Raw genomic sequence first — 25,878 nt, 5'->3', positions numbered from 1 at the left:
TGTATGTTCCTGAAAATAGCCTTATCTTTGCCCTAGGGCTGTCCCACAGCCCTTCCATGGCTGGTGGGTCCAGCCTGGGCATTCCTGGCCCTCATGGGGATGGTTTCACACCATTCCCATGCCCATACTAAGCTCCGGGGTAGCCCTATGGGCTGGCCCCTTGTCCTAAACATAATCTACTCAGTGATCTGGCATCCAGTACCATACCAGATACACAAAACCACTGACATCATTCTAGAGGGAGACTCACAGCGCGGACTGGCACTGTTTCATGTGCAGGACAGTGCACACCTGACCTTGGACTCATGTGCAGGACAATGCACACCTGACCTCGGACGACTGAGATGGATCCCTGGCTGACTCGTCCCGGACTGGGCTCACATGGGACCAATTCACCATCCCAGGTCCTACACCTTCTGTATAGAAATGTCTACGTGGCATCCAAGTGCGGGATGCACGTGACATCCCCTTCTGCTTAACTTGACGGAAGCTGCATAGCCTCCAAATAATCCGTCAATAATGCCGGATAGTCTTCGAAGAACTCTTTGTCGAGCCATACCGCTTCATGGGTTCCTCCGTCCTGAAACTTCGTGAGGAACTGTCGTAGTCTTCGGCCTGAGCCATGCTTGAAACGGTGCAGAGGGATCTGTTCTGGAACCATTACTTCTGCTTCATCAATAATGTCTGGTTCGTTCCGCTTCGTCTTTGACCTCGAGCAATTCGTTGCGCCCTTACTCCTAGTCATGGGCGCCCTTCTGCTTATCTTCGAGCTCCCGGCTAATAATTGCTCCAACTGAAGCACCGGGGGTCGAAGAACTAGGATTAGCCCCGCTGGGGTCTGTGTGGGAGCTGTGCTCACCACGGAAGCTGTGGAGGCGACAGCGGCCTTTGGAGGCTTCTTCGGACAATCTCGAGAAGTATGTCCTTTTGTATGACAAAAGAAGCATCTACCCTCCTTCTTGTACTGAAGCTCCTCAGCACTCAACTTGCCACCTGTCTTGCCTGCCTCCGCTTTCTGTCTGGAGTAAGCTTAGACACATTGTTCGAGTTCTTGCAGCCAGAGACTCCTGGGCTCTGTCCTGGGGAAGACCCCGTCTAGTTTTGGCTTTTGCCCCCCGAGGTGTTAGCCTTGGGAGAAGTCGGCTGGGAAGTCTTGGGCTTGCCACCATTGTGTTTCATTTCTGCACTCTGCGCAAGCGAGAGTGCGTCCTCAAAGGTGGCTGGCCTAAACATACGCACCTCCCATTGGACTTGCGTGTCCAGGCCATACAAAAACTGCCCTTTCTTGTCCGTTTCACATAAGCCTAATTGCAAACACAAGGTTGAAATTTTATTGGCAAACTGAAGGACTGGTTGCGCGTTCTGACGCGCTTTTTTGAACTCGTCTTCGAGTCGCTCAAGGTAGTGGGGCGGTAGAAACCGCTGCTTAAGGACGCGGACGAATTCGTCCCACCCATAAGCTGCCTACTCTGGTGTGGGCATGAGCCCACTGAGTCCACCAAGGAATGGCCTCACCTTCCAAGTACCAACTAGCTAAGATCACTTTGTCAGTATTTGTTTTCCTAACTGCGGCAAAGTAAGATTCAAATTGATGTAACCATGAATAAAGAGTTGTGGGATTGAGTTTACCATTATACTTACTGAAATTCATTTTCTCGGGAAAATGATTCGAGGGCACCGCCGGTGTCAATCTGGCGTCCAAAGCTCTGAGGTAACGCTTGTGTTCCACGCATTGCATGGCGTCGTCTTCTCGTTGTCGAATCTCCAATGCACGCATCTGCAGTTGATGAGGAAAGAAGGGAAAGTGTAAAGTCTAAAAGTATGCCAAAATGGCTGGTGCAAACACTACATGACAAAAAAATGGCCACTCCTTTGCCTAGAAGAACACGTGCAGGCTCTTATCATGTATCTCTTGTTGACGAAGGAACCTGTCTCCTTTAATAATGAAGCAAAGGAATCTGAAAATTGGATGAGTTCTATGCAATTTAAATGCGACGCTGGAGAGCGAGAACGCTTCTCCAGAGCCAAGATCCGCGCCTTCTGCTCATCCAACTTGGCTGTCTGGTCTGCGATTGCTTGCATCATCTGCTGGAACATGTCTGTGACACTCAAGCCGGGTGCCCTAGCTGAGGTGCCTGGTGCACTCTAGTCCCATGATTCTGGTTCTCTCTCGTCGCCGAAACTCGCCATAGCGGGAAAATGCAATTCCTTTCCAGAACGCAATCTGACCATCCACTATCTGTGTGGGAGACTTCCGGAGGCTTCCGGAGGCTAAAAACCAACCGTCCTTCGAGGGACAGGAGTCACTCCGAAAGGAGTAGTCCACCGGAGTCTAAAAACCAACCACACGAGCGAAAAATTTTCTGGTTTTCTTTGCTGAATCTTTGTCCTTGAAGTAGGCTCTTATACCACTGTAATATGCGGAAGCTTCGGAGAAGGATCGGTACTTCAAAACTTAGAAATCAGCACTCGCTTCGCGACGGAAATTAACGCACAAACTGAAAGGAGATGTGCAGAAAATAGAGAGAGAAGGGGGAGATGGAGAGGACACAGTATTGGGTCCCAATTACCCTCTATAGGGCCCCCACCACAAATGGTGTATTTGCTTTATTAGAATGATGTAAATCTGAAAACAAGTACAGAAAACTTGACCTTTTCTTGGCTGGGAAATCCTTGCCCTTGACCTCCAGAAGTTCACCCCTTTGCTTGGCAATCTCCTTGGCTTGACTCGCCCTTGATTGGCTTGAGCACTTTGTGAAAACTGAGATATGATGATGGGATTATGGCCTCCACTATTTATACTCCTCCTCAAGAGCAATCGGCCAGCTGAAAAACAAGCTATGTCCCACGACTGGTGGAAATTCAGCAATAAATGCTGAATTAAATCCCAAAAAATACTGCCCTTTTTTTTCTAACAGGCTGAAAGTGATGCGCTTGCTTCTGCTTGGCTGGACACAACTTTTGTTCACAATCCCAAGGCTGGGCAGCCTGTATGGGCTGCCCCATACATGCCCTACAGCCATTTAAAGGCTGTATGTTCCTGAAAATAGCCTTATCTTTGCCCTAGGGCTGTCCCACAGCCCTTCCATGGCTGGTGGGTCCAGCCTGGGCATTTCTGGCCCTCATGGGGATGGTTTCACACCATTCCCATGCCCATACTAAGCTCCGGGGTAGCCCTATGGGCTGGCCCCTTGTCCTAAACATCATCTACTCAGTGATCTGGCATTCGGTACCATACCAGATACACAGAACCACTGACATCATTCTAGAGGGAGACTCACAGCGCGGACTGGCACTGTTTCATGTGCAGGACAGTGCACACCTGACCTTGGACTCATGTGCAGGACAATGCACACCTGACCTCGGACGACTGAGATGGATCCCTGGCTCACTTGTCCCGGACTGGGCTCACATGGGACCAGTTCACCATCCCAGGTCCTGCACCTTCTGTACAGAAATGTCTACGTGGCATCCAAGTGTGGGATGCACGTGACATCTGCTACTGGGTTATGCTGACCAGGGATGTACTTAATCATTCCTCCAACTTGTTGGAAGAGCTTACCCTGTCTAGTGTGCTGAGCACTCCACTGGGCACTTGGCATCATCGGGAGCCACTTAAGTGCTTTGTGGTCTGTGGTGACTGTGAAAATGTGTCCATAAGGAACATGTTTCAAATGTTTAAGAGCTGACTGCTGTTCTAGCTTGCCTTTGAAAGTCTTGGAAAGACAAGAGGGAAACTTGCTAGGAGGTTCTGCTAACTGTGGGATACTGGGTAGGAGATCATCCTTTAAAATGTCTGAATGAGAAAGGAGATCTCCCTTGCACATAGCTCGTCGGGCCTGGAGATGAGAAATCATAGGAACGCTAAGAATGCTCCTATCCCCCCGAATCATGACACGCTCAGGAAAACCTTTAGAGATAATAAAGGTGTCCTGCCCCCAATTGGGAATAGGTTCATACTGACAAAACCACTGGATTCCTAAGATCATGTCACATCCCAAGAGAGGAGAGACAATGAATTCTCGCTAGAATGAGGCCTTTTGAACTTGAAAAGAAAACTGTTGTGTCTTCTGAGAGATGTGGGTGCGGAGACCAGATGTAAACCCGTCTACCTCCAAATGATAGGGCACTAAGGTACAGCTCATGTTGGTAGCCAACTGGGGAGAGATGGCGTCCTCAGAACTGCCCATGTCAAAAAGGATTATGAACTGTCGGCCCTTGGCAGAGCCATAAGCTCGGATCAGGCTTTTCTGTGTGGTTGTTGCCTCACTCCCCGGCTTAGCATCAAGTACCACGGATGGCATGGAATGCATAAAGGTAAGATCTAAACCACATTGGTGGTAGCAGGCAGGTCTGGAGGAGCGGGGGATACTGCGGCAACTGTGGAAGAAGGCTCTTTGGAGGCTTTCTCCGCTTGTCTTTTTGGACAATCCTTCTTACCATGCCCAATGGTATGACAGAAAAAACATCTGTTTTCTGACTGATACTGTCTTTGCTCCTCTGGAGGAAGATAGCCTCCAGTGATGCCTGCTTGAGCCTTTTCCTCAGGGGTCTTCTTAGGCTTGGATTCCTTACCCCCTGAACTAGAACTAGGACTGTTGTCTGTCTTAGCGTCTTTAGAAGACGAATTACCCTTCCCCTGTTGGGGTTTGGTACTGGATTGAGATGACTGCTTGGGCTTGCCTCCGTTCATCTTCATGAGACTCAGAGCCCGGTCATATGTACTTGGTTCAAAGTTACGAACTGTGAACCGAATGTTAGAGTCCAATCCATGAATGAGCTCCATCTTAGCCTGCTCAGATAACCCTAACTGATGTGCTAAAGTAATAACCTTACCAGAAAACTGAAGCACTAGGGATCCGTTCTGTTTGAGTCCATAGAACTCATCTTTCAGATCGGTCATGTACTGGGGCGGGAGAAATCTCGTCTTCAGGTCATGGACAAAGATGTCCCAGTCAAAGGCTGACACCTGTGGCCTGGTCTGTATGAATACTAGACCAATGCTGCCACCAAGTGACTGCCTCACCAGTGAGATGGGGAGCCGCTAAGTGGACTTTGTCTTGAGGGTCTGTAATCCTAGCTAATGGAAAATGAGCATTAAACTGATGAATAAATTGATTAACTGATGAAAGATCACACTTACCATCATACTTACTGAAGTTTGGTTGACTGCGAATGATGGTGGTTGAAGCTACTGCGGGCTGCTGGCTAGTGACACCTATGACTGGGGAGACTGAGGAAAGCTGCTGATACCTCAAGTGTATGGCCTCCTTTTCCTGCTGGTGCTCGAGTAACATATGTTCTCGATCAAGCTCACGTTGGTGTTCCCGAGCGGCGAGTTCAGCCTGACGCCGATCTTCGTCGATCCTACGTTGGGCTTCCTCATAGTCCCGTCTTTCTGCTTTTTCTCTTTTCCTTCGGGCCTCGTCCTCTCTCCTTTGTTGTTCCATCTGAAAGAAGAGGGAGATGTAGTCGGGTGCTGCTGAAGGTGTAGAAGGACGTGCTGTTGCTGCCTCCAAGAGTTGGAGACGGAAACCGACTAAGCATTGGCTGACTCAGCCAACCTATACCTGAAACCTTCCTTAAGTGTACTTTGACTACTTCCCACCCTCAAGCAACACTAATTACCACAAGATATCACACTATAAACCTCCTAATGACACAACAACTGATCCACAACTGACCTGAAACTGACTATGCTGACCTTTTCGATTCTGACTTAGCTAATAGCTGACTACTGATTTAGCCAGATCAGCTGTTCTCTGCTTTGTGTCTGCTGACACTTCAAAACCTTCAAGACATGAGAGAATCTGAGTTGAGGTATGAAGTGCTTAACGGTGAGTAATTCTAGAATTTATTATTTATAACAGGAAGGTACTAGGGTTGTGGGAGGATTAGTTGTTGAAGTTGGAAGATCATAGAGGATCCTCGAGGACCCATTTGTTAGCAAGTGGCATCAACACTTTCATTCAGTTCTGTATCAGTTTACAGTCAGCTGGGTGTTGCTGTGGTCGGCAGGGAGTCAGCAGGTTGGGGATTTCTGGAGAAGGTTTAAAGGTGTTAAAAGTATGAGATGATCAAAAAAGACAATCTGAGTAGCAACTGGATTGCCTAGGGTGGTTGGGAGGGTATAGAAGTATACAATTGGGAAAGATGAGGACCAAGAGATGTCAGTAGCACAGTTGAGAGTGTTGGTGCCCTCTAGGGTTGTTTCTGCTAGGTTATGGTGCTTGTGAAAGTCTCCTCTCACAGTGGTGAGCTTTAGACGGGGCTATAAAGGCAGGTTCTCCCAAAGTCATTAACGTGAGAGAGAGAGAGAGAGAGAGAGAGAGAGAGAGAGAGAGAGAGAGTTGAACTTGGAGAGCTTCCTCCCACCATTCCTACAAGACATAGAGAAAGAGAGGGAGAGAGAGAAGAAAAGACGGGGGAGAGGGATGAAGAGAGGGGAGGGATTGATATTCCAAAAATGTTCACAGAGGGACGGAGGGATTTTTGAAAAATGTGCATAGTGGGAGGGAACTGGCAAAGCTGACAGTAATCATTTATTATTTTCTTTTTAGTCTTTTCTATTTTTTTGTTAAAGCTATATCACAACAAAGCAACCACACACTTTTTAGCAACCACACAACCACTTTTTCAGTGCTTTAAAACTACCTGCTTTCAAGTACCAAAAGCAGGCCTATATGTGCTTTAAAACTACCTGCTTTCAAGTACCAAAAGCAGGCCTATATGTGCTTTCACCCCTCAAAGAGAGTGAAAAGAGATCGGTTGCTTCCCCAACAACAATATTGCCAAAAATGTTACGACTTACACTATCCCTCCTTGAGTGCAACGGATAATGCTTATCTTAATGTGTCGTTGGTGGGGAATTTTCTAGCTCCAACCTTAAATCTCTAAAGACACTCAAAGATGCTCTAGTGGTGGCTAGCTCCACTCCACTGTCTCCTCCCTCAAGCTGTCACTAATAAGAGGTTGCCTCTCCCATACAAGGACTCTCACTCCTCTCACTCTTGAATTCATAGGCACAAATACAAGAGACACATGCACTCTCTCCTCTCAACTCTCTCTCACACACCATAGGCACATGAAATCTGAGCTCTAAGAAGAGCTATGGTGTCTGCTGTAGGCGGAAGAACAAGGTCTCCCTCAGGGGAGACGTCTTACGGCTGATGAGTACTCTCTTATGTAGACATGATGCTGAAGTCGGTGGTCGTGCTGGAAAGCAATCTAACCATCCAAGGATGCCCCCACGCTAGGATACGGTGTGTGTGGACAATCTGAATCTGATACCAATGTGACATGCAGCGGAAGTCTTTGTATTGTAAGATCCTGTCACACAAATGCTCACACTGTCTTCTGTATCCTGAGTTTCGTGAGTTTAGCAATCCACTTTAATACTTCAAACTTTAAAGAGATATGAGAGAGAGAGATATGAGAACTGTACACCAGATTGGGTCCCGAATTACCCACTGAAGGGCCCCGTATCCCGATAACGAGATAGTATTTGCTTTATTTCTTTAGAGAGAATGACTGTGGACTGTAGATAAGCCAAACGCAAGATCTCAGAGGATTGGAGATTGGCTAAACTATACACGGCTGTAGAAACACCTCGAGGAACTGATCTCGAGCCTATGCACTCTTCCCAAGGGCATGAGGAAGGGCTGCACACCTGAGGCTGAGAAAAGGAGATGGTGGACTGTTCTACGCTATGTTAGAATGCTGTAAATGCTTATGAATGTTGTGTTACCTTCACCAGATGACTGTTGCATGTATGGATGATGCATAGAAGGCTGGACACTGCTGTAGAACTGATGCAAGACAGAAAACACAGGCTGCTCGACAGAAACGCAAGCTGTTCTGCTGCTGGACAGAAACGCATATATGGACAGAAACGCTGGTTGTACGGCTGCTGATCTGTAAACGCAGAGGACTGTACACGGCTGGTGCACATGCAGAAAACGCTGGACTCTATGCTGAATTCTGGCGTTGAACTGAGGCTTGACTGTATGCTGAATTCTGGCGTTGAACTGAGGCTGAATGCAGGCGCCTAAGGCTGTAGGGCCTGCTGAACTGCAGGTGTTGGATGAACAAGGTTGGCTGAAGCAAACTCAAGCACTCCAAGGGCTGGATGAGACTAGTCTAGTGCTGAAGGCAAGGGAACTCCTAGGGCTGAGGAGGAAAGGTCTTAGCACACTGAAGACTGAATGATAAACTAAGCCCTATGCAAGCCTATTTATACTATCTGGAGGTTGGTCAAGTTGGCTGGTCATTTAATAAAGTTTATATTTATAAATGACAATAAATGCTAAATAAATACTATAAAATATGAAAAAAAATACCAGATAAATCCTAGTAAATTCCCTAAGGCTTCTGGGATGTTCTAAATGATGCACAGGCATATGAATGCATATTATGCAAAATGTAGAGTGCTTTCTGATGCAAACCCTAAGGCTTCTACTGACTCTACATGCATGAATGATTCTCTCCAAGTGGGTTAAGGGACTTGACTGACTGACTGACCCGCTAAGGCTGAGGAATGACCTACGTAGCTCGTGCCTGACTTATCCTGGACTGAGGATGTACAATGGGGTCACGGCGTCGTACGACAAATATCATCCTACTGGGTTCTAATACTGTACAACTGTTGCACTGTTGATGATGAGCCAGTTTGTCACCATGCACTGAGTGCAGAGTGCATGTGACAGAGGCATTCAAGAACCTCAAGGTAGCTTTGTCAGAGGCACCTTGTGTAGCACTTGCCTCGTGGAACGAGCCATTCCAGGTGATCACCGATGCGAGTAACATCACAATTGGAGGTGTATTACAACAGAATGGTCATCCAGTAGCTTAAGTTACTACTCGCGGTAGAAAAGAATTACTCAGTCTACGATTGGAAACTCCTCGCAATTATGCAGGCCTTGAAACATTGGAAACATTTTCTTTATGGCCGTGACTATCAAGCATTACGCTAGATTCAGACAATGCCAAGTGCACAGTGGAGTGACTGACAGCACCATTGGAACCAGATATTCTAGCAATTTGGTGGTATGATTGAGTACCTTCCAAGAAAGGCCAATCCAGTGACCGATGCTTTGAGTCGGAAGGGATAGGTAACGTTGGTTCATACCACTAAACTTGACCTTGTTAGTACGGGACTCACTGACATGAAGCACACGTACGTGGATTCCAAGGAATTCGGTACACAATGGGAACACGCATCGGATGCCACAGGACCATGCCACTTTTTGATACGTGATGGTTGGCTTTTCTACAAAGGCCGACTATGTGTCATGAAGTCATTCAGGGCAACTCTTCTCCATGACGCCCATGACGCCATTATTGGTGGTCATAGGGGCATGAATTCGACTTTGAAGAAGTTGGAACGGCAATATTATTCGCCAAAGATGAGGCGAGATGTGTTTTCATATATACAACATTGTGATATTTGTCAAAAGGTGAAAGCTCCTTGTGGGAAGAAGATAGGGTTGTTACAACCCTTGCCAATTCCTGAGGGACCTTTCCAAGATATTTCGATGGATTTTGTCACGAATCTGCCTCCCAGTCTAGGTAAGCATAATACTCAGTGCTTGACTATAGTTGATATATTTAGCAAATTAGTTATGCTTATTCCATGCAGGGCCAATGTGACCGCCGAAGATGTTTCCCATTTGTTCATTCAGGATTGGTACCCGATTGACGGGATTCCTAGGACCATAGTGTCAGACCGAGATGCTAAGTTTACCAGTCATTCTTGAAGGGCATTGTTTGATAACTTCGGTACTAAATTGAATTTTTCCAGTGCATTTCACCCACAGACTGACGGCCAGACAAAAATCTACAACCAGTTGCCTTTAATGTGCTGAAGTGTTATGTCCACGATCAGCAAGGTAAGTGGGAATCATATTTGCCTTTAGTTCAAGCTATTTTGAATGATTCTTTTTCTTCAGCTATTGGCAGGACTCCATATGAGGCAACGTTTGGAAGACCATTCCAGTCGCTATTGACCAGAACCTCGTCTTCAGTACCTGAAGTGAACAAACTGACGAAGTCTTACCAAGAGATTTTGGAGTCAATAAAAGACATGTTGGCTAAAGCGTAGGAGGCCTATACTCGACAGGCCAACAAAGACCGAAGAGATATGAAGTTTTCGGAAGGTGATTGGGTGTATCTTCAGATTATGAAGTAAAGGTTGAAACAAGTGGACAAGCGATGCCCAAAAATGTCATTCAAGAGCTTTGGACCTTTTCCCATCCAGAGAAAGATTAATGAGGTTTCAATGAAGTTGAAGCTACCTCCGAGTTGGACTATGCACGATGTGTTCCACGTCAATTGGTTAAAACCATATGCAGGTCCTATCCCTTCAAAAGTAAAAGACGAGGCAGAACCAGATATCATTGATGAAGGTGAAGTTATGGTTCCAAAACAGATCCTTTTGCACCGCTTCAAGCAAGGCTCAGGCCCAAGGCAAAGACAGTTCCTCACAAAGTTTCATGACCGAGGGACCCACGAAACGGTATGGCTTGACAAAGAGTTTTTCAACGACTATCCGACCGATTATTTGGAGGCTATGCAGCTTCCGTCAAGTTATGCTAAAGGGGATGTCACGTGCATCCTGCACTTGGATGCCACATAGACATATCTGTGCAGAAGGTGCAGGACCTGGGGTGGAAAACTGGTCCCATGTGAGCCCAGTCCGAGACGAGCCAGCCAGGGTTCCACTCCAGTCGTCTGAGGTCAGGTGTGCATTGTCCTGCACATGCGTCCAAGGTCAGGTGTGCATTGCCCTACACATGAAACAATGCTAGTCCGCGCTGTGAGTCTCCCTCTGGAATGATGTCAGGTGCTCTGTGTGTTTGGTCGGCGACCAGATGCCAGACATCTGTGTAGGCATGTTGGTTTTCTCATGTAGAGATGGGGCCAGCCCATAGGGCTACCCCAAGACTATTGATGTTGGTATGGGGGAGTGTAGACCCACCCCCAAGGGGGCAGGGAGGCCCCGGCTGTGCCCACCAGCCATGTGATGGGCTGGAAGGGGCTGTCAGCCAGCATTGCAGGCCCAGGCAGCCCAGTCGGCCAGCCTCAAGGTTTGGCCAGACTGTGGGCTAGCCATGGGCAGCCAGCCAACCTGGCTGGGCAGCCCAAACAGGCTGCGCAGGACTGCCCAGCAGTCCATCTAATGGGCAGCCTGGCCAGCCATTAAAGGCAGTGTGAACACACATAAAAATCAGCATTTAATGCTAGATAAAACAAGTCGTGGAGGGAAATTTAACCAGCCGATCAGCAGACCAGCATACTACTGAAGGGGTATAAATACCCAGGGCATAACTCAGTTCCACTTATCCCATAATTCACAAAGTGCTGGAGTTAACTCAAGGACCAAGACAGCCAAGGAGAAGCTAACGCAAAGGGTGAAGAATTGAAGGTCAAGGGCAGAGGATCCTCCTCAGCCAAGAAGGTTCAGGTTCAGGTTCAGTCTTTTATTTTAAGATTTGCATCATTCTAATAAAAGCAAATACACCATCCATGGTGGGGGCCCTACAGAGGGTATTCGGGACCCAATACTGTGTCCTCTTCTCCCTCTCTCTCTCTCTCTCTCTTTCTCTCTCTCTATTTTCTGCACATCTATATTCAGTTTTGTGCGTTACTTTCGTTGCGAAAAGTGTGCTGATTTCTAAGCATCGAAGTTACCGATCTCCCCCGAAGCTTCCGCATGTTATTGGTGGCATATCAACCATAATCTCACCAGCCACGCCAGTAGCATAAGTGCGGAGGTGTCATCCTGACATGTCATCCATATCCGCACTAGTTGAGCTCGATATCTCAACAAGATCCAAGATATTTTCCGTTGATATGACATGCTAACATTCCCTCCACCATCAAATCACTTCTAACCAAGGCGGTGGTTACGGCATACATGATCATTTGATGATTACATGTACATACACTAGTGTTAGATTGTTTCTTTTCTTTCAATTTTCCATGGCTCGGTATATCCATGGTGTGAGGGCAAAAGAGACCAAAGGACCGAATATACGAGAGATCAGAGCAAATCACACAGCATGCAATGGGTGTGTATATATGGATATGATAAAATCCAGTAGAGGAGCTCTATGTGAGACTCCTAAGGAGCAGAGAGGGCTGTTGTCCCATGATAATGCGGACGGAGAAGGTCACGATCCGAGGCAGATGGTAGGCTTGCTGTCCTGAAGAAGAAGTGAGCAGAGAGGGCTGCTGTCCCAAAAAACACAGATAACAATGCTGAAGGGAACCTGATGAAAGCACCGATATAAGTCTGAAGATAAAACGCTGATGTAAGCGCTGAAGACAGGCTGAAGTAAGGCTGATGTCAGCCCAGATGTAAACGCTGAAGACACCCTTGGTGTAGGCGATGAAGCTGGCCCTAGAGTAGGAGATGTAAATAGGCCCTAATATAGGCAACGGAAACTGCTGAAGACAGCCCTAGTGTAGGCAGCCAATCCAGCAGCAGAAAAATGTTGAACGTACACCTGATGTAGGCAGTCAGTCCAGCAGTAGAGAACACAGAGTCTGCACCTGACGTAGGTGGCCTGCACCAGCAGTAGCAACACGAGATGTAAACGCTGATGGTAGCCCTGATGTAGGCGACCAGCAGAAGAGGTTCATGTAATCGTGTGCAATCTGAATAATGATGCACTTCATATATATATATAGGCAGAGTGGTGGTGGTCGGTCAGGTGTGGCTGTCGGCCAGCAGATAAAGTTGAAATAAGATGTCAAAATAGCCCTTTTGGGCTGGATAAAATACCCTTTTGGGTTTATTTTCACACACCCCCTCTCAAACCAAAAGGGGATCATGAGAGAAGATGAGGGGGGAAAAAATTTGGTTGTCAAAGATGAAGATCATGTGCTTTGAGACCGGAGTAGAGGCTTTTGAGTTTGGAGGTACTGGAACTATGCCACAATGCAAGAGGTTTTCACATGCCTGAACGCCCATTTTTGGGTTTTCATTCACACATGCGCCCCAGATGAGGAGCCCATTGATTATGCTGAGGATAAGGGGAGCTTTGATGAGGCTTAACCCTTAGGGTTACTTAGTATTCTTCCACTCTCTACTTATGTTTTGTCCACTTCCTACTTATGTTTTTCCTCACTGCTCATGTTTTATTTAGTTTCTTGGAGGCTTGGACCTCCTCATGTTTGTCCACATGGCACAGCCTACAGCCTACATGTGACAGGTTTTGGCATTTTCCCACTCCACACTCCCTAGTCCCTACTTATGTAACATGTTACATGATACATCATTGATCATACATGTATGATGTAAACAAGTTACAGTGATATAAAGTCCGGCGTTTGGATTTTGGCTCTACATCATTTATGTTTTTTCTAATCCCAAAATCTTTGCAGTTTCAAGTTTCTTTGGTTTTTTGTGTAATATGTAGCATGTTTTTCCTTAAATTTAGGGTGTTGTATGGTATCCAACATATGGAATTTCTTGGGGGTGTGAACCATACTTTTTCCATACTTCCATACCCGTATGCGTTTGCCGTATGGAAAAACTATGATATCAACCATTTTGGCTTGATGTGAACCAGAAATAATGAGATCATCGACATACAGCACTAGGTAGCAAACCATCCCCTGATCAGTGTGAATATAGATATTTGGGTCACAGTGAGATGGTTGAAAACCTTGGCTGCAAAAAAAATTTGTCAATGCGATGATACCACGCTCGGGGGGCTTGCTTAAGCGCCAAGCCCATAAAGAGCTTTATGCAAGCGAAAGACTTTATCCTCAAACCCAGGGAGCAGGAAGCCCGGAGGTTGGTCAACGTAGACCTCCTCTTCGAGAATGCCATTTAAAAAAGCACTCTTAACATCCATCTGATAGACTAGCCATTTGTGGTGAGCAGCCAGATTGAGTAAAAGACGGATTCTCGTCATTCGAGTAGTGGGTGCAAAGGTCTCATCAAAATCAATGCCTTCTTTCTGGCGAAAGCCTTGCACAACAAGCCACGCTTTGTATTTGTCCAAGGTACCATCGGCTTTTGGTGCAGAAGATCCATTTGATTCCAATGACCTCCTTACGACGAGTGCGTTCCATAAGGGACCACCTGCCATTACGGTCAATGCTTTCGAGTTCTAGTTCCATAGCCTGTTTCCAGGATGGAGGTTTGATAGCATTTTTCCACGATGTTGGCTCATCATGCGCCACATAGTCTACGGAAAAGAAAGAGGCAAATGAGACACGAGGAGCAAGCCTGGTGGACCAACGAGGACCATCCAAAGGGGTATTATGGGGAAGCATGCCAGAATCACGCATGGTCTATTGGTACCAACAAGGTAAAGGGTCCCTAGGTGGCTGTCGGGAGGAGGAAGCCTCCTCAAGAGGCAAAGTTGTAGGTGACTGATGGGTTCATGTGGCATAGTCTAAGATTCTTGTTCGGTTGGTATGGGCAGTGCGAAAGGCGGAGTAAATCTCGCTCATCAAAGACAATGTCTTGACAAACGAAGACTTTGTTTGATCTTGGATCAAAAACTTTACAAGCCTTTGATTCAGAAGAGTAGCCCACAAAAATGAGCAACTCACTCCTTGGCTCAAGCTTGCCCCTTGTGTCATTCGGAGTGTGAGTGTATGCACGACACCCAAAGACACGGAAATGGAAAACATTTGGTTTTTCGCCAAAAAATGCCTCAAACGGGGTCCTGTGGGGAACAACAACCGTGGGGCAACGGTTAAGAAGGTACACCGCAGTGTTGACTAATTCTGACTAAAGGCATTCAGGCAGCTCACCTCCAAAAGCATGGAGCGTGCCATATCCATCACAGTTCGGTTCTTGCGCTCGACCACTCCATTTTGTGAGGGAGAGTTGGTGGAGGTGAGTTGGCGTTGAATGCCCTGGTCTTGCAAGAACTCAGTAAATTGATGGGAGATAAACTCATCACCATTGTCACTGTTGCGAGCAATCCCAATTGAGACGCCCATTTGATTAGTGACTAACCGAACCCACGTGGAAAAGTATTGGAAGGCGTTGGATTTATGCTTTAGGAAATATACCCACATGCACCTTGAATAATCATCAACAATTAGCATGTAGAGAGATCCATTCAAGGAAGGGGTTGGGGATTGGCCACTCAAGTCAAAATGAATCAACTTGAGGATTCCTTGAGCACAATGAGTGGAATGTTGTGGGAATGGTGAGCGATATTGCTTACCCATTTGACATGGCTGGCAAACATCCTTTGTCAGTTTGAAGCTAGGTATGCCTTCAACAACTAACTGGTCTTGAGATAACTCGTAGAGTGTGTCATAGGGTAGATGACCATAGCGAAAGTGCCATAGTCATTCAATGTCACATGGAGCTCGGGTCACATAGGCACGAACCCGATGAAACTCCGAACCATCAGAAGATGGCTCAAATAAAAAAGTAGACATCCGGTACAAGCCATCCTTCTGAGCTTGACTTCTGGCAACAACAAGACCGGTAGTCTCATCAATTACCTCGACAACTCGTTCATTGAAGTAAACTCCACGATCGAGTTGGGGCTGCTGGGAGATATAGAAAGTAAGTGAGGCCTAAATTAGGGACAAGATAGACATTGTCCACGGTAGCCTGGTTGGGACCTGTGTTAGTGTCAAATAAGACGGTGCCAACAAATTTGATGGGCATCATTGTGTTGTTGCCACATCGAACTTCTCCCTTAGCGGGATGCTGAGAGATGAAAATGTCAGCATTGTGTGCCATATGGTGTGTAGCTCCACTGTCAACTACCCAAGTGACCGGATGACCGCACGAAACGACCGAGGAGGTACCTATCCTTCCAGAGAAAAAGTCCCATACCGAAGTCCAGGCTGTCGGTCAGAATGAGAAGCAGGGCTCTCCAGATGAGGCTGAATATCTGGGTCCAATACTGGCACACTAGCTGTAGGCATGTATCCTCCTCTGGAAGTAACGCCTGATGAGCTCGGAAAAGAAAGACGAGATGCCAAGGGTGTAGAGGGTGAGTAGGTAAAAATAGGCTGGTCGTCTCCCAATGAAAGACCTCGAACAGGGCTCTCAGTGAATAAGGAGTCCCATCCTCCGTGTGATCCATATCTGAATAAGGAGAATCAACATCTAGTAAAAAAGGCTTATCCTCCAGAATCGTTCCATGCTGTGTGCTCTCAAAATCTTCAATCCTTTTGCTCATGATAGCTCTAATATCATGTGAGGGCAAAAGAGACCAAAGGACCGAATATACGAGAGATCATAGCAAATCACACACCATGCAATGGGTGTATATATATACTGGTGTAGGTGGCCAATCCAGCAGCAGAAAAACGCTGAAGGTACACCTGATGTAGGCGGCCAGTCCAGCAGTAGAGAATGCAGAGTTTGCACCTAATGTAGGCGGCCTGCACCAGTAGCAGCAACACGAGATGTAAACGCTGATGGTAGCCCTGATGTAGGCGACCAGCAGAAGAGGTTCTTGTAATCGTGTGCAATCTGAATAATGATGCGCTTCATATATATTTAGGCAGAGTGGGTACTGGTCGGTCAGGTGTGGCTGTCAGCCAGCAGATAAAGTTGAAATAAGATGTCAAAATAGGCCCTTTTGGGCTGGATAAAATACCCTTTCAGGTTTATTTTCACACACATGGTACCATTGTATCATTTTTGGTCTCATAGACCCTCGAGGTCTTTCGTAGATGATTTGTATAACTTTCTCTCTCCATGGTACCGTTGTATCACTTTTGGTCTCATAGATCCTTGGGGTCTGTCGCAGATGATTAATATAACTCTGTCTCTCTCTCTCTCTCTCTCTCTCTCTGTCTCTCTCTCTCTCATAGGTCATTTTGGCCTTTTGAGGACATTAATATATCATTTCATTTTCATTTCTCTCTCACACACACACACACACGCATACATAAAATTTCAAGTCAGCAATTAATGGTAAGCACCAAAAAAAATCGAACCTGGCAATGTCTTGTGAGCTATTGAATCCAAGCGTACCGCCTCATATAAGTCTTTTTCTGTAGGGGCCCACGATTCGTACAATCTCGAAAGCACCACTGCCACTGCATGACTCAAATCTGTCAAACACAAAAAATTCACTTTATTGAGATGGATGCCATGAAAGCAACAGTGAGACTAAGATTACATTTGATCCATAATAACTCAATAGCATTTACACGTACTAAGAGATCCCTGCCATGCACCAGAGGATATTGCACAAACATGGGTGCATTGCAATAGTTCATCAGTGTGAAGACCACAATCCTCTCTCCCAAACACGAGCTGCAAATGGTTCCATCATTGATATAAGATTAATGCATTGAATGAAAAATAATCAAAATGCCTCCTAGCAAGATTGAACGCCTACATAACTCAATTACAGCCTCAAACGACATTTCTAGCTCCAAGCCCTTGCAATACTGGGTTGGCACACCGAATAAAAGCTCTAAAAGTAAACATAACAAATAAGGCTGGTATCAACACCGAATAAAAGCTCTAAAAGTAAACATAAAAGTAAACATAACAAATAAGGCTGGTATCAACACCGCAAGTTTAAGGTTTTGATGTTCTGGTACAATCAACTCTGTCAAGGTGAAGCTTGGAAGCCTAATTTTCCCTGTGCGTCTTGTAAAAGCAACAGCCTGATAGAGCATGCAAACAATTGCTTAATATAACAGGAAATAAATCTGATACAACCATCACCAAGACAGATATGTAAAAGGAGCAATTCACAATCTACCATAGAGCAGTTTTCTATAGCCTGTGGCAGTGATTCTTTGACATGAACTCGTTGGAGAAGTTCCCTAGATATGGAATTAGCAGCTGCATTAAACCCCTCCTGAGAATGGTGATCACAAGCAGGATCCACCTGGAAAAACAAATCTCTCTCTCTCTCTCTCTCTCTCTCTCTCTCTCTCTCTCTCTCGGTATTCCATGATGAGTTTCCATGGACAGTTTTGTATCACCCCATTGAGATAGCTATGTTTTGTTTCTGTTTTATTTTCCATTCCAAGATGAGATATGCTATGGACATTATTGTATCACTTTGGTCTCAAAGGCCCATTGGGTCTTTAGTAGACGCTTAATATCTATCTATCTATCTCTCTCTAGTTCCAGTTTCATTTTCTAGGTACCAGTAGTATCATCTTTATTTTTCATTTTTCTGGGTTTTTTTATCCAGACATTGTATCAGATCCACCATGATGTAACTTTTGGTCTCATAGGTCATTATGGCCTTTTGAAGACGTTAATATAACATTTCATTTCATTTCATTTCTCTCTCTCTCATAGGCCGACTTTGGCCTCTCGTAGACGTTAATATATCTTTCTTTCTTTCTTTCTTTCTTTCTTTCTTTCTTTCTCTCTTTCACACACACACATTAAAGGGCTCTTTCAGACTATCTGTGCAGACAGAAATGAAAGAGCTTCACCATACTTCTTGCAGCACATGCCAAAGTGACACGGGGATATGCAACCTTGAGCGGCAGTGCTTCCAGGCACATTTCCACGAGCCCAGAACGAAGGGTTGGCTTTTTGACACCCTGGTCACACCAGCCTTGATGTATGGAATGTTTTGTAAAAATTCTAGTTGTCTAAGTGATTGTGAGCACCAGATATTGAGTTTAAAGGAATAAGTTCTGTTTCTCGGACGTATGTCGTGGATTTACAGTAGAACGAGTACCCTATCTTGAATGAACTATTTTTAGAACTTCTTACGTCTTAGGATCTCCAAACGAAGACAAAGAGAAAATTTAACAATGTATCATTTTGGCATAATCATGAGATGTGTGCAACGTGGTAGACAGCCAGATCCTCACACAAATGAGGATGAGCTTGACCCTGACGTTCGTAAAGCTCTACACATATCTCAGCAGCCAGGTCCCTTCAAGGGTGAAGGGGAACACTTAGGTGAGGCCGTAGAAAAGTGAATCGAGGCTATGGGGAGGAGTAGGGGCGGGGTGGGGAGGGGGAGGGGGAGGGGGGGGGCGCAGATTTATCCGATGAGGATTGGCAGCCAGTTGAGAGGCCCCGAGTCATGATGTTCTCCCTATGATCCATAGCAAACCATTAGTCCCACACCAGATTATCCAGGCAGAGTTTGCGACAGCCCTGACGGTAGTGGATACACTCTTCCAAACCGTTACATACCTCCATCGCACCACTCACATGGATCCCCACAAGTACCCAAGGTTTGCCCTCCAGTCCTCGAGACAACTAGCACTCAAGGGCCACCGTGGAGTATGGTATGCCCAAGTTTCCACTTGGTTCTCAAGATATGGGCTCCGCACGAACTTCCTCCCATCCCTTCAGTACAATTTGGACTCCCCTTTTCTCTAGCTCTCTCATGAGGACACCAACCGGATTATCCAGTTGGATCTTCTCAGCCTCTACACCCACTACACATGGATCACACCTTCAGAGCTCCCACCAAAGATGCACTTTTACAGAGATCACTTCCTCACGCTCCCTAAGAATGGATTAATCCAGCAGCCGGGTACCTGAGTGTTCACATGTCCCTTGCTATGTGGATTGTGAGTTTCATCCCACTGCCTTAGAGTGGAGACCAGAAGAGGTGAGCACATCTTCCGAGCTGGGGAGCTCATATGGAGACCCAAGGAGGAGAGGATCTACTGATTATGCCACACAGAGGTTGAGGCAAAGGAGCATTACATATGTTGCTGCCCAAGCTACTATGAGATACACAGGAGGTTTCACTGGTGGATCCCGTGGACCCACCTCACCCGAGAGAAGTTACCTTGGACTAGGCTAGCCGCCGCTCACGCTCACGTCACCTTAGGAGGATCAAAGCCATCATTCCCACCACCGCAATACTACATTGGGTACTATCAGCCTACATTGGATACCATGTTGCAACTCCCTATGCGAGATATTCTTGGCTGATGCAAGAGCTTGAGGCTCTTTGTTTCTTTTTTTAATGGATATTTTCTTTTAGTTTTACTTTCAGTACCATGATGATATATTCCATGGACATGATGTAGCATTTTGGTCTCATAGAGCATCCTTTGGGGAAGGGTTAAATTTCATCATGGGAAAACACATATACCTAAGTATCAAAAGCAAAATAAAGGTGCATTAAACACTTATCCTAAGCATGCTCAAAGCACAAATGCATGAGATGACCATAGTACACGGCATGGCATCCACACTAAGTGCATTAAAGGCACATAAGGAAATCAAGAACAAAGCATCAAAAGAAGCATCAAGTGGCATCAGGAACAAAGCCTACAATGAAGAAGACAACGCCAAAAGGTGGACACGAAGACAAGCAAGGACAAGCAGTCAAAGAGTGAAGCCAAAGAGCAAAGACCAAGAACCAATAAGCATTCAACAATACAAAGAAGGACAAGACATCGACATGAAGCATGAACAAAGCAACAAGGGATCTTCATCAAGCAAAAGCAAGAAGATCTCGAGCAAGCAGCACCACTGAGCAACAAAGGAGCTACCAACCACTACCCTAACCTAAATCATATGTTGTAAAAGCCACCAAATGAGTAGGCAAATTGATATGTTTTGAGAACATTCGACCACCAGAGAGTGGCCAAAGTAAGCACCCTGGGGAAGTGAAAATTCACCTGACCATCTCTAAAATAACCTCTGAGCTAGAGAGTAACCAAACGAAAAGAGTCTCTGAGTTACCCAACCAAGTTAGAAATGAGAAAGGGAGAGAGGAGAGGTGATAATATATTGAAAACCTCACATCTGACCACCTTGCAGTACCCTAAAAATATGGCACCAAGGGGGGGGTGTTAAGAAATGTGGTGCCATTGAGCACAAAGAACAAGTAAGGAGTGAGAATGAGTAGCCAAGAAAGAGCACAGTCTAGCATGAAGCCACATGAGCAAAGGCTCCCATATTCATGTACAAACCAAAAGATGTACCTCCTTATATAAAAGGAGACCGTTTCAAGCAATCAAACATGAAACAAGCTCGTAAGCCTCTATATGAGTACAAGTTTCAATCTTGTAACCTAATTGTGCTTAAGTCTCCTGCTTAATCAGTTTTAACAATTTGTCATTATGAGCATGCTTAGACGTCACCCACCTTAGATTAGTTTAATCACCAAACTAATGTAAGATTAGTACTAATCACTTTGCACATGTACATGATACTCGTGATTTTGACATTGGAGTCTTTCCCCAATAAAGATGTAATGGTTAGAAGTTCCCTCCAACCACCAAAACTGGCCCTAGTTACTAGGAGACCCCAATTCTAATGTAATGGAATCTTTCTTCAATAAGATGTAAAAAGCAATCAATCTCTTACCGAAGTCTCTCCAAAAAAATTCCCAACTCACTTCTGGTACGGTCGAGACTCAATTGTCAATTTTCTATTCTTGTCTAGAACTTCTCACTTCTGGTACGGTCGAGACTCAACTGTTAGCCTTCAGTTCTTGTCTCGAACTCCTCTCTTCCACCAGAATCTCTCCTCACACATAATATATTCCTAGGAAAGTCTCTAGTGGAAATCCCTCAACATAAACACGCAAGTTCTCAACAAAAAAGAACTCGAAACCCCTTGTGAAGCTAGACTTCTATCTGAGATTTCTTTCATTCTACCCCTCAATTCACGGCTCATAGAAGAGGATTCTCAACTGAAGCAACTTGTTCCTAGAGAACGAACATTCTCCCAAGTTACATTCATATCCTAGCCTAAATGGTCTAGCTCCTTGAGTCATCATTCATTTCCAGAGCAACCCACAATGAAGCTAGTAAGCACTTTTGGATCTGGAACATGCTTGATGCAAAACACATACAAAAGATAGAGAGAAGAGAGAGAGAGAGAGAGCTGAGTATTCAGTATATTCTGTAGTACAAAAAGACATACAAGTCTTGGCTAGCGCATGGCTGTCCCATGAAAAGGTGGACTACATCTAATATAGTGACCCTACTCCCTAGAGCAGTAAATGAGTCTAACAATGAGCAAGTGTGCCCTTTTATAGGGTTGGAATTCCTTCATGGACTGGCCGACTTGATGCTGTCCGCCAAGTCCTGGACAAATATTCCGTAAAATACCGCAACCAACAGAGACATACTCTGTCATGAGGTGGCGGACAGCCTCATGTGTCCTCTACAAAGTCTTCCTGCCCAAACCAGCAGCACAAGCTCCAAAATCTGGTCCTTAATCTTGTTCTTTGTCTTGTTGCCCTTCAAGGATTAGTCTTGGAAATTAGCCTACACATGTTTGGCACACGAAATCCCCCTCTACTAAACTTGATGACGGGATTCCAACTTCTGTTCTTGGGTGACTGTAATCATCCTAATGTTTATTTTTGGAGTCTCAAACTAGTCATCCTTCCCTTCCTGGCAACCTTTTCACTGAAAACCTTGCCCAGTCGCCAAATCTGATGAAGATCTATGCATTTGTTCCATCCTGCCTCCTTTCCCTTCATGCCTTGTCTCTTAACACTTTCTTTGGTCTTCTTTTCGTGAGTATTGAGTCTAACACTCTCACTCCACCCCTTGGCGGATCATCCTCCCTTCCTGGAACCGTTGCCTGAAAGCCTTTCCTGGTATGACCCAAGTGGCACCCGACTCACAAGACTGCCATTCCCCTTGGGCCTTGTGGAACACCACCAACCAACCTCATGGGAACTTCTTCCATGTTTTGTGTTATGAACCTTCATATGGTACTGAATCAATGTTTAGCCTTGTTGAGCCTGATGCTCTGATACCAATGTCAGATGTGGAAGCTCTGGGAGTCTTCTTTCAACCCTAAACACCATCCTGGAACATGGTTGATGCAAAACGCATACAGAAGATAGAGAGAAGAGAGAGAGAGCTGAGTATTCAGTATATTCTATAATACAAAAAGGTGTACAAGTCTTGGCTAGCCCATGGCTGCCCCACGAAACCAACAGCCTCCTCTGTCCTCCACAGAGTCTTCCTGCCCAAACCAATAGCACAAGCTCCAAAATCTGGTCCTTAATCTTGCTCTTTATCTTGTTTCCCTTCAAGGATTAGTCTTGGGAATCAGCCTGCACATGTTACATCCCAAAATGGGCCTTAGACCAGTATTAACCAGGGTAAGAATAACCCAGGGTTAAGCGATAAGTTGTTTAGGGCTGAAAGAAGACTCCCAAAGCTTTCGCATGTGACACCTAAGTGATCAGGCGTACTCCATCCTACGTGCCAAGCACCCCCGATCCAGGTAGGACCAAGGATCTCCACAACACAGAGAGACAGATCCATGAGATTCTCTGACGACATTCCATGCCCTGCCATAGCCATATCTGCCATCAGGTTGTTTACACAGTCATGTTTCAGTTTCAATTTCAGTTTTCACGTCCTTTCCATGGCACTGTAAACCCATGGTATCATTGTACTATTGATGGTCTCATAGGCCCTTCGGGTCTGTTTGTAGACATTAATAGATCTTTCTTTCTTTCTTTCCCTCTTTCTCTCACGCATCTCTGAAGCAATGTCTGCCTCCGCAAGAGCTGCTACTTCCTCACTCACTGCTCAGAGAGGTCTTCAAAAGTGGACGTTTAGATCGCCACCATGCACAGATCCCTACATTCCCGTCCCTGCCAGTCCTAGCATCGCTGCCACGGGATTGTCCTGCCAGTCAGCAGGTTTAGCATAGGATCCTGCACCTCGTCAACCTGGACCACAACCATGACCACTTTATCAGTTGCGGTACTGTGGCATAGGTAATAGAGGTGGGCCCCACCATTCACTATGATAAGGATGGCATTGGACAGGCTCTTCATTTATCCCACCAGAAAGAGTCTCTGATGGTGGCCCACCAAGTGCACCCGCAATCCCGTGGTCGCCAAACGACAACCCCCCATCTCCAAGAAGCGGTTCATCACAATAGCAGTAAGGTAGATTTGGCAGGCCCAGAGCTTCCAGACCATCAGGGGCTTGGTGAAACCTCTTCCAAAGTCCTTTTGCACTACGAGCATATGGTCTCATCACAAGGATGAGACATTGAAGCACTACGTGGAGCAATATGGCAGTGGCAATAGTTAGGAGCACAGGTAAATGATCACAGATGAGCTATGATCATCATGGATTAGGTCTGTGACATGATGATGAACGATTAAAGATAAGGAAGGTATCCTTAAGAAGGTTGGTATTGCTGCCCCAAGAGCTGCAGGCTTAGGTGGTTGAATCATCTGTGGCCAGGCTTAAAGTGGAGCCAATGATCAGGACCACCTCCACCTACGCCTTCACAAACAGCTCGGCAACAGGGACAGCTGCTGGGAGTGCATTCAAGGAAGTTCCAGGGCTATCAAGAGAGGCATGTCACTCCTTCCCAACCAGAGGTGAGGGGAGTATCCCAGGCCCCATTAAGGCAATTCACCCCTCGCCCTCGAATGTAGTCTCCCTTCAAGAGGAGCCACCGGTAATGAAGAGAGGCCCCTCCTTCTTTTACCTCGTTGAGAGGGTTAATATCTGGTTTCATTTTAATGTACAATCTCTTTACAAATTCAAAGATAATTTTTGTTGGATTAAAGAGACTTTGTTTTAGCTGTAATTACTCTACTAAAAAGCATGATGTCCCCAAGGATGCCCGCTCTGAGTTATCTACTAACAGCATCCATGTTCAGTTTAGCTGCTATGTCGAAGTCGATGCCACTCGTTCTGAATGGAAGATGCGTACCAGGAAGACGTCTCGGCACTCTGCTTCCCTGGAAAAACCACAACGATCAGCATCTGATATACGCTCACAAAACAAATTTGTCATTTTGAAGAGTAAAGGGCGGCACCGAAGTTTGCAGCTGCGCGGCAGACGGAGCCGACGTTGCCTGCATGCTGGGGGGCCACGAGCACAACTCGAACGTTGCGCAGGGCTCCGCCTGCAAAATCTTCATGTTCATGTCCTTGGGCAGAGGAGACGGTTGAATCAGAGCGCGCGCACATGAGCACCACCATCCGGGCGCGGGCTTGACATCGTGTATGAGGGAGGCAGCAGACAACAGGTGTCGACGTCGCAGTTGTATTGAGAATCATGGGTACACCCGTCTGCAAGTAAGGTGCACTCGTGTGCTCCGAGCAGATAAGGCGCCGTTCAGCAGCGCAGCATCATCACTCGTTTTACTTTGGGTAGTGAGAAAAACCACGTGTCACATGTCAAAAAAATCTCAAAAGGTCAAAAACTTTAATTAGAAAATCTCTAACAATGTGCAAAAGCTTAGCTGCTTTCTCTATCTTTGCAGCCCTCTACCTTCTGGCTTCTTTTGTTCCTCTAGAGTTGGTCACGCTTGATTAGTACCTTCACCATCTCCAACGCTATGAGGTGACCCCCCTCCAAGGTTATCTAAGTAGCTCGCCCTTGTCGTATAAGAATGCAACCTTCACTATGTCCACGAACTTCACGGCAGCATCGAGAGGCTCTTGAGAAGAATGCAGGGGGGAAGGGTGAGATTGAGCTCCTTGCAATCAAACTTCTTCACACACACACGAGAGAGAGATGGATGACTGATTTTTTCTACACTTGTCTCTACAGCCATAACATAAAGATAAGAGTACATACTATAAGGGAAAGTACTCTACTACTAAAACATACAAGGTCCTAGTGTGAACCCGTAAAGATAAGAGTACATACTATAAGGGAACATACTTCACTATTAAAACAAACAACCATAATATAAAGATAAGAGTACATACTATAAGGGAAAAATACTTTTCTATTAAAACATACTATAAGAGAAAGTACTCTACTATTAAAACATACAAGGTCCATAGTGTGAACCCGACTATATGAGCTGGCGTAATAACTATGCCATAACTCTAGTAAACAAAGTTACAGCTTGTAAACCACTAGCGACATATTAACCATAATCCCACCAACCATGCCAGTGGTATAAGTGTGGAGGGGTCATCCTGGCATGGCATTCATATCTGCACTATTTGAGCTTGATAACTCAACAATCC

General features: G+C 45.8%; 1 protein-coding gene across 1 annotated transcript in view; it reads right to left on the bottom strand.

Annotated features, from left to right (window-relative positions):
* Window positions 1-25,022, bottom strand: part of LOC147623504 (uncharacterized) — a 47,438-nt gene extending 22,416 nt beyond the window's left edge. Inside the window, exons 1-6 of the mRNA XM_086821673.1 lie at window positions 24,711-25,022; window positions 24,537-24,632; window positions 17,715-17,843; window positions 17,521-17,616; window positions 17,158-17,257; window positions 16,936-17,052 (exon numbers count right to left, since the gene is read on the bottom strand). Of these exons, the coding sequence (XP_086677799.1) occupies window positions 16,936-17,052; window positions 17,158-17,257; window positions 17,521-17,616; window positions 17,715-17,843; window positions 24,537-24,632; window positions 24,711-24,821 (649 nt within the window). The 5' untranslated portion in view covers window positions 24,822-25,022. The remainder of the gene's footprint in view (window positions 1-16,935; window positions 17,053-17,157; window positions 17,258-17,520; window positions 17,617-17,714; window positions 17,844-24,536; window positions 24,633-24,710) is intronic.
* Between the last annotated feature and the right edge of the window lie 856 nt (window positions 25,023-25,878).

The sequence above is a fragment of the Cibotium barometz genome, chromosome 27 (assembly GCF_041138505.1).
Source record: "Cibotium barometz isolate CiBa-2024 chromosome 27, ASM4113850v1, whole genome shotgun sequence".
Lineage (NCBI taxonomy): Eukaryota > Viridiplantae > Streptophyta > Polypodiopsida > Cyatheales > Cibotiaceae > Cibotium > Cibotium barometz.
The sequence above is the reverse complement of the archived record's forward strand: the minus strand, read 5'-3'. Positions and strand labels throughout refer to the sequence as shown.